We start from the raw sequence: 8,256 nt of genomic DNA, 5'->3' as shown, positions 1-8,256 counted from the left end.
GCGGAAGTAGAGCATAATATTCTAAAGTTACAAATGTACCATAGAGGAGTTTACATTTATCTGCGGGTTGATGTTGAGTAATGATGAACAATTAACAACCAAATTTGTTTTAAGTGAAGGCGATAAAAATGGAACAAGCCTTTAATAAGTTGAGTAAATGCAAATTTAAATCTACCTGACTTTGACAAAATGAAATTCTCGTAAGTTTTCTTGTACTTTATCTGCTCCTTTTAGGGATCAGCACCAATGATTTGCTTTACTGTAAACTTTTTTTTGTCTTCTGCATCTTCTTCTTCCCTGACATGTACAATAATTGAAAAAAATTAAGTTTGTTAATATTCTGCGGCTCCTTTATTCATTCTTTGCTCTTCAGCAGAGAGAGATCAATGTTGGCGTCCTACACATCTCTAGATCCACTTCTGAGTTCAGGAGCTGCTTGTCCTCTCGTCTCACTTCCATTCTCAGCTCCCTCTGTGAGGCAGTTTTGATAGTCTGCTTCCGCAAGACCATCATGGATCTGTGAAAAAACAAAGAAAAAGCTTGTTCTTTAAATAATTTCATTCTCCTAACCCTGAGTGGCTTGTAGAGGCTCTATAAACGATTTCCTGATAGTTTCCTGCCATCTACAACAGTCATGGGCTTCTCTCTATGAAAGACAGTCTGGTCCATTCTTTGACATAATCTTCCCATCTCTCGTCCTGCCTCCTGGTACTGTGCCTTACAAGAAGGCTTTCACTACGCCATCTTATCACATATCCATACCACATATTTATATTGATCTTTACCAAGCTGAGCAGGTTGTCATGTGCACCAATGACTGTGTCCATCCTCATTGGTAATGTGGTCCTTGTATGATTCTTTGGTACCATCTCATTTCATCTGCCTCAACTTGTCTATTGGTGTCCTTCTAAGGGTCCATGATTTACAAGCGCACAAGAATATTGAAAGACGAGAGTCATATTTTTAATATTATAGGAAGATAAATCTGTCCTGTCAGAAAGTTTTCAGTTTTGTAAATGCTGAAAGTTGACTGCAGAGTTCCGGACAGATTTTTTTTTGTTTGGATCCATCATCTGGGATGATGGCACTGATATATTTAAAACTATCAACAGCTTCCAATTTTGGATACTCTACTTTAATGCTTTGCTGGATGCTGTTTGAGTTGTTGTTCATGAGTTTTGTTTGTTCTGCAAGGATCTCCATGCCATAGATCAGTGATGTTTTGTCAAGGTGCTCTACCAGAGAGGACAGTTCCTCCTATCTGCCCACCAAGATGTCAATGTCATCAGAAAGTGCTGACTGGTCCTTGGTGGTCATCAGCCATTCCAACTTCAACGGTTGTCTGTAACCATTCACCTTTGTTGCAATTCAGTAATACTTCACCTATGACGTGGTCATAGACATTTTCAATTACCTTGATAAGCATTTATATTTCCTCATGGTAGCCCACAACCCACTGTGCCATACTCTGTTGAATACTTTTTTTGAAGTCAGTAAAGACATGGTACAGATCTTGTTGGTGCTGGAAATATTTTCACAGTATTCTCTGGTTTAAGATCTGTTCTGTTCTGTTCCTTCCTGACCTGTTATTCCACAATACTGATCTCTGATTGTGGTTTCCGCCTGTTCAAAAGCACCCTCAGCATGACATGGCTTATGAGACTTATGGAGTGATGTTTCTGGCAGTATTGCTGGTTCCCTTTCATTGGTGGTGTAATAAGCAGTGATTGTGTGCAGCATGTTGTCCATCCTCCTGTTCTTGTTGCATCCCTGCTTTAAATTTAACTTTAGAAGGCTAATTTATTTTGGTATTCTAAATCACTTTAAACTATTTGATCCTTAAGATAGAGAATCCTTCCAGATGGACGCATACATTATTTTGTTTTTAGTAATTTATACTAGAAAATAAAGTTTAAGCTCAATAAAATCATACCAGGGGGTCGTCCTGACAGGCCACCATTTCTAAAGCATCTTGCAAATTATCAGTCCTCTTCATTTCTTTCCTGCAAATAAATACATTAATGTTGCAGTAAATGAGAAGCTGTGACAAAAAAAATGTTATAAAAAGGTAATACCATACCAAAAGATGGAGATGATCAAACAGGATAATAGAACTAATGTTGAAACCCTAATCAAAACAGCAACCATGCTTTTCTGTTTGACTGTGAGGACCGACACACACACAAAAAATGCTTTTAACAACATGCTATTAGAGTTAAAATGTTCTTTAAAAAATCAACACAATAGTATGTGATAGACTCACACATCACTGTCACATTGACTTCATCCTTGATTGTGTTGTTCAGATGCTTTGATGTGCAGATGTACAGTCCAGCGTCCTCTGGAGTCACATTAAAGATGAGCAAAGTGCTTCTGTCCTCCTGCAGGTAGATGGCAGTGTTGTTGTGCAGAGCAGCTGAAGTTCTGATCATCTGATTTGTTTTGGATCCAAATTTAATCCACTGGATTTCTGCTGGAGACAAACTCGTCATGCAGGTGAGGTTTAGAGTCATGTTCTCTTTCAAATCTGCATTTCCTGTGATTTTAACATCTGACAGAGAAAGAAACAAACCATTCAGAACACAGTCATCAACAGAAGAAGAGGAATTTAGAGTGTGAAGTTCTCACAGTTGACGTGCAGATTGACTGTCTCCTCGGTGGTGGTGTTATCACTAAAGCGGATCCTGCAGGTGATGTTGGAGTTGTGGAGTTCAGCTGTGGGAATGAAGGTCAGAGTTGAGTTGTGTCTCTGTGTGACAGCTGTCAAAGTCTCATTCTTGAAGACAGTGATGCTTCCGTTGATGAGAGGGTCTTTTTCTGCTGCTCCTCTCCACATCCAGCTGATTCCAGGAGGAGACGTAGAGCAGAGTGCAGGAGCAGAGCAGGTCAGGGTGGTCTGATGTCCCTCTGTCAAATCAGGAAGAGTCATTGTAGGTTTCTGCCTGAAACCTGCAGGAAACAGAACATGTTTAGTCAAGAGGAAGACAGTTTGAGGAAAAAAATACTTTTCTACTGATTTAATGTCTGCTTTTACTGTAGTTTGTCTTACCTCCAACATTGACAGACGTTCTCTTATTAAATGTAAATCCTTCTGAGACCGTATACTTATATCCATTTACTCTAAACTGATAGAATCCAGAGTCAGACTCTCTCAGATCACTGATTCTGATGCTACAGTTCAGATGATTCACATCAGGATCCAGGAGTGACACTCTTCCCATAAATTCGGATTCAAGGGTTTTTTTGGCGTTTGTGTTGGTGTGGAAGATTACATCAGAGTTAAAACATCTTTTGTTAGATTTACATTTAAACCAAACCAAATGTTGAGGTTTGAAGTTAGAAGGAGTCGTGAAAGAACACGGTATCACAACACAAAGTCCTGGTTCTGCTGTGATTTCATCATTACTGACAGTGATGCAGTATTCACCAACACAGTGCTGCTGTCCCAGAACTGAAGCTCCTGTCATTGCAAAAAAGAGAAAAAATTAGTCAAAGTTTCTGTTGTTCATCAGTCAGCTTTTTTTTCATAGATGCTCACTTTACTGAAAATAACAGTCAGCAAATGACAGCATTGTGCAACAAAACATATAATGTAAAAAATTATTTTCATGCACCAGAAATAATTTCAGAAACATGTATCATAGCAACAAAGGTATTTTTTTATGCTGTCAAAATAATCTTATTTTCAAAACAGAACAAGCCATGCGAATTACTTGTTTTAGGTTTTTAAATTCCTTTCAAATTTAGAAGTTCTTTCACTGTGTAATAAACACCACTCCATTCAAACTGTATTGTGTTTATTTGTATTTAGTTTTACAAACATAATGCAATCCAGTTGTACTGCAATATCAACCGCAATAGTACAATAATAGGTCCTGTGGTTGGAAGGAAGAGGATCTTCTTCATACCTGCAGGAGAACTGATGCTCTTCAAAGAGAAAATCAGAATTGTCCAAAGAAGATGAAGAATCTTCTCATCCATTACTTCTTTCAGAGAAACTTAGTTCAACCAGATGCAGAGAAAAAGCAGAAATAAAGCAGAAATGTCCACTCTGACACAAAAAGAAAAAAAAGAATGTTGCATATTCAGTTACAACACATCAGCAAAGTCAAAAATGTATTTAAACAAAGTTGTTTAATGATGAGCAATCTCACTACGTTACAACAGTAGTACTTTAAGGATTATATTTGGTTTAATGGCATCTAAGTTATTTTGAAATTTAAATACCAGATGACTCCACCCACATACTGATGTGTGATTCCTTCCATGACAATTGTGGACAAAGGTGGAAAGGATTTTATGTGTGCCATGAACATTGGTGAAACTCAAAAATCAATGATAAAAAAAAGTTCAGCGCACGTTCTTGTGGGGTCCAGATGACCTCACTTTTAATGTAAACAAGCCAAGGAGAGCGGAAGGGCTAGATGATGATACAGTATATACGTTTACACATCTCCAAAGCATCACAGTCTTTTGGCAGACTTTCCAGGCGACTCTGGGACAACTATGGAATTTGGCTCAAAACTAAAGTTGCTGTTTTTAAGGCCGTTATCCTGACTTCTCTGTTGTACAGATCTGAAGCCTGCATGGGTGCTGCTCTAATAACACCAGAGGAAGCTGGAGCAGTTCCACATGCGGTGCCTCCCAAGACTTGCACATGTGAAATGGCAAGAAAAGAAATCAAACGCTGAAGTTCTTCGGCTTTGCAACATATCGGCATCAAGGCATTTTTTAATGACCTTGCGACTTCGCTGGACTCAATTGTTGTTCTTGCTTGAAAACAAGCGAGCACAACAAAAAGCCGAGGGCAGCGAGTTGACCGTCAGCTTTCCGTGTGATATCTGCTGTTGAGGATCGGCTTCTACACACATCAATGCACCCATTTCCTCAAAAAATTCCTGAGATCCATCGCGTTGACGGCTCACCCCAACAACAACAACCCTCTTCTTTTAGTCCTTTTAGACAATTTATATGAATACATTTATGTGCATCACATTAAAGTTTTGAACAAACTGAAATCAGTATATAATGATAGACATCAAACATCAATATTAATAACCTAGCCAACAATTAAAGTGCAAAATTTCATTAGTCATGAGGCTTTGCATAAAGTCCTTCAAAAGCAGCTTAAAAATTACTGATCAGAAGTCTTACCTTTTAATAACAAAAGCCTTTAATTTTAATCTGGATGTAGTTCTATATTTGGAGCAAAAACAAGTCTGTAAAACATCCTTCAATTAAAAAAAAAAAAGAAACAAAACACTTTAAACAGCATTAGTGTTTCCACTCATTCCCTCTGTGTCTCTCTGACGATTCTTCTAAAATTAAAGTCAAGAAAAAAGAGAAATAAAGGAAGTAGCACAAGTCTTCTTCTTCTTTTTTTAACAAAGTATATTTAAAGTAGGTTTACTGACACAGCCAAAGACGTGACCTTCCAGAAAAAGAAGACTTAACCATTTCCTTTGTTTAATTCTATCATCTCGTTTCTATTTGCACAAAATGTTTTTATCAATCAACATTTTATTCAACATTGACTTTGGGAACTTTTCCTGAACCTGTAGAAAATGTTGCATTAATTTGAAAATGTGATAAAAGTAAAGTCCATCCATCATTAGTTTTTTTAGTGTCCTTCAAATATCTCCAGACTCTCTTTTACCCAGCCTCTTCCTCCAGCTCTTTAGTGGAAATCCACAGGAATTCTCAGGTCAGTCCAGAGATGTCATCTCTTCCACTTGTCCTGTGTCTCTTTCAGGTTCTCAGCTCCTAATTTGCCTCAGTGGGGCAGCATTACTACTGCATACAGTAGTAAGACACTGACCAATCTACCTGTTGATTTCAGGAGATCTTTCCCTTCACAGAAATGACAGTTAAACTCCTTCCAGAGAGAAAAGGACTGGATATCCTCAGTAAGACTTCCTGTACCCCAGAGTCACACAGCAACCCCCATAGGAGATCACGGGCGATGTAGTCAAACCTAGTCTCCAAATCTACAAAACATGTGGACCTTTGGAGCTGGTCCTCTGTACCATGACCATGACAGAAACCACACTGTTATTCCTGAATCTGAAGTTGGACTATTACCTGAACTCTACCCCAGTGTTCTGGAATAGACTGTCCTGAGGAGGCTGAGGAATGAGATTCTTTCCATCTTAAAAAGTTGAACCCCCATCCCAGTGTTCCAATCCAGTGGTATTTTCCATGACTGTCACAGAAGATGCTACTTAGAGGTGGCAGCCGGGACAGCCCCACATAATCCTGTGTCTAAAACTATTCTGACATAGGGCAGAATCTTTGATGTCTTGCAAGGATTTATATGTGTTGTAGATTTCTTTTTATGTATTATTTACACTGTCTTGTGTTATTGCATATTAACTTGCTTTTCTGACACTTCCTGATGAACATCTAGAGCATGAAATCCAGTTGTGAGCTGGCCAATCAGCTTTGCAGTGACACAGGACACGCCCCCAAAAGTAGGAACAGGAGCCATGCCAAAGGAAAACAAAAGTGGAGCTTGGGGGAATGAACAGATCTAAATATTTAGCTTACTTTATATGCACACTCTGCAAAAAATGCTATTTTAAACATTAAAATAAACTTTTTATATTTTTGGAAAATATGCAAATTCCATTTGATGAATGGTGAAAATGAAATAGAGAAAATAAATATGGATACTCTTTAAGGTTTTTTTCCCCCCCAAGACATCTAAATTAATTTGCTTTTAAATGATGTTTTTTTTATTGTAATAAAAAACTTAAAAAGTCAACTGTAAGGTTTACATTTATTTGCAAAATTCAGCACTATGAACAGTAGAAATGATACATCTATCTTTTAAATGCAGATTTGGATAAAGTTATGTACATCACATTATTGCTTCTCTTTTATAACTTTATTCTTCATATTTTCTTTCAGCTGTTCCCTTCAGGGGGCGCTATAGCAATTCATCCGACCATTGTGTTTTACTCACTCACAGCAACAGCCTCATGTCCTCCTTCACAATGACTTTTTTGGTCTACTTCCTGCCACATTCATCTTTCTACTTATTGTTTGGTGTAAACTAATTTAGCTATAGATAATACTCAATGAATTACAATGATTTTAAATCTAAAGTTATCCCTTATCTAATCATATTACTGTTTTAAGTTATAAAATGTTCCACGACTCGTGTAATACTGCTACTTATAATGCTACTTATGATACTTGCAGTAGTAGAGCACAATATTCTAAAGTTCCAGACAAACCACAGATGAGTTCACGTAACCCTTCCGCTCTCCTTAGTTTGTTTACATTAAAAGTGGGGTCATCTGGACCCCCCAAGACAGTGCGCTGAACTTTTTTTTTATCTTTGATTTTTGAGTTTCACTAATGTCCATGACAGACATAAAATCCTGTCCACCTTTGTCATGGAAGAAATCACATATCAATATGTGGTTGGAGTCAACTGGACCCCAAAGAGAGCGGAAGGGTTTAACTGATGGTTGATGTGTAAATTTGACAACAAACAAAGTTTGTTTTTGGTAAAGTGAAGACAAGATGACAGTGAAATGGCAGGAAAAATCCCAATCAAGCCCGGCTGGGATTTCAATCACTGAGGCAAGGGCAATAGCCACTATACAACATCACTGTCTGCCTTCAATTTTGACCTATTAAATCATTTACTGAGGAGTACACCGCCTCTTCCTCTATGTTTCTCTGTTTTGACACACAAAAAAGAGTTTTGTCATCCTCCTCCATCCCTGGTTCCTCCTCTTCAGCGGCATGTTTCTCCTCCTTTTTCACTTTAACCTCAGCATATTCTGTGGCTGCTGTCTGCAGCTCCTGTGTTCGCTCTTTCCTCTTCAGCCGAGAGAAATCGATGTCGGCGTACTCCACATCTCCAGACCCACTTCTAGGTTCATCATGGATATTCTGAAAAACAAAGAATATTATTTGGACTTGTTGTTATTCAAATGGCCTCATTTTCAAAATAGTTCAGCAATGTGTTCTGAATCTATTTCTCTTTTATCCTAGAGACAGTATCCTTACAAATGAGCCATAGATTTTCATGTTTTTATTTATGGATTTATTAGGAAAAAACAGAGTTTAAGCTCAATTAAAACATACCAGAGGATTCTCCTGACCACCAACCTTCTCCACAACCTCCTGTAAATTCTCATTCTTCTTTAGCTTTTTCCTGCAGAAATATGTATGAATATTGAAGTGAACATAAAGCAAAGAAAAAATATTTAACATAAGTTATTTTAGGTCATGGCATACCTG

General features: G+C 37.9%; 1 protein-coding gene and 1 long non-coding RNA gene across 2 annotated transcripts in view; both read right to left on the bottom strand.

Annotated features, from left to right (window-relative positions):
- LOC112144117 lies at positions 1-2,138 on the bottom strand. The gene is made up of 3 exons (XR_002918844.2): positions 2,081-2,138; positions 1,934-2,003; positions 1-517 (listed from the first exon to the last, which is right to left on the bottom strand). It is a non-coding gene; the product is annotated as an uncharacterized LOC112144117 (long non-coding RNA).
- Positions 2,139-2,188: 50 nt separating this feature from the next.
- Positions 2,189-8,256, bottom strand: part of LOC112143772 — a 9,164-nt gene continuing 3,096 nt past the window's right edge. Inside the window, exons 5-9 of the mRNA XM_024267971.2 lie at positions 8,101-8,170; positions 7,641-7,905; positions 3,050-3,460; positions 2,629-2,949; positions 2,189-2,551 (exon numbers count right to left, since the gene is read on the bottom strand). Of these exons, the coding sequence (XP_024123739.2) occupies positions 2,196-2,551; positions 2,629-2,949; positions 3,050-3,460; positions 7,641-7,905; positions 8,101-8,170 (1,423 nt within the window). The 3' untranslated portion in view covers positions 2,189-2,195. The remainder of the gene's footprint in view (positions 2,552-2,628; positions 2,950-3,049; positions 3,461-7,640; positions 7,906-8,100; positions 8,171-8,256) is intronic.

Source organism: Oryzias melastigma, linkage group LG16 (genome assembly GCF_002922805.2).
Source record: "Oryzias melastigma strain HK-1 linkage group LG16, ASM292280v2, whole genome shotgun sequence".
Taxonomy (NCBI): Eukaryota; Metazoa; Chordata; class Actinopteri; order Beloniformes; family Adrianichthyidae; genus Oryzias; species Oryzias melastigma.
The sequence above is the reverse complement of the archived record's forward strand: the minus strand, read 5'-3'. Positions and strand labels throughout refer to the sequence as shown.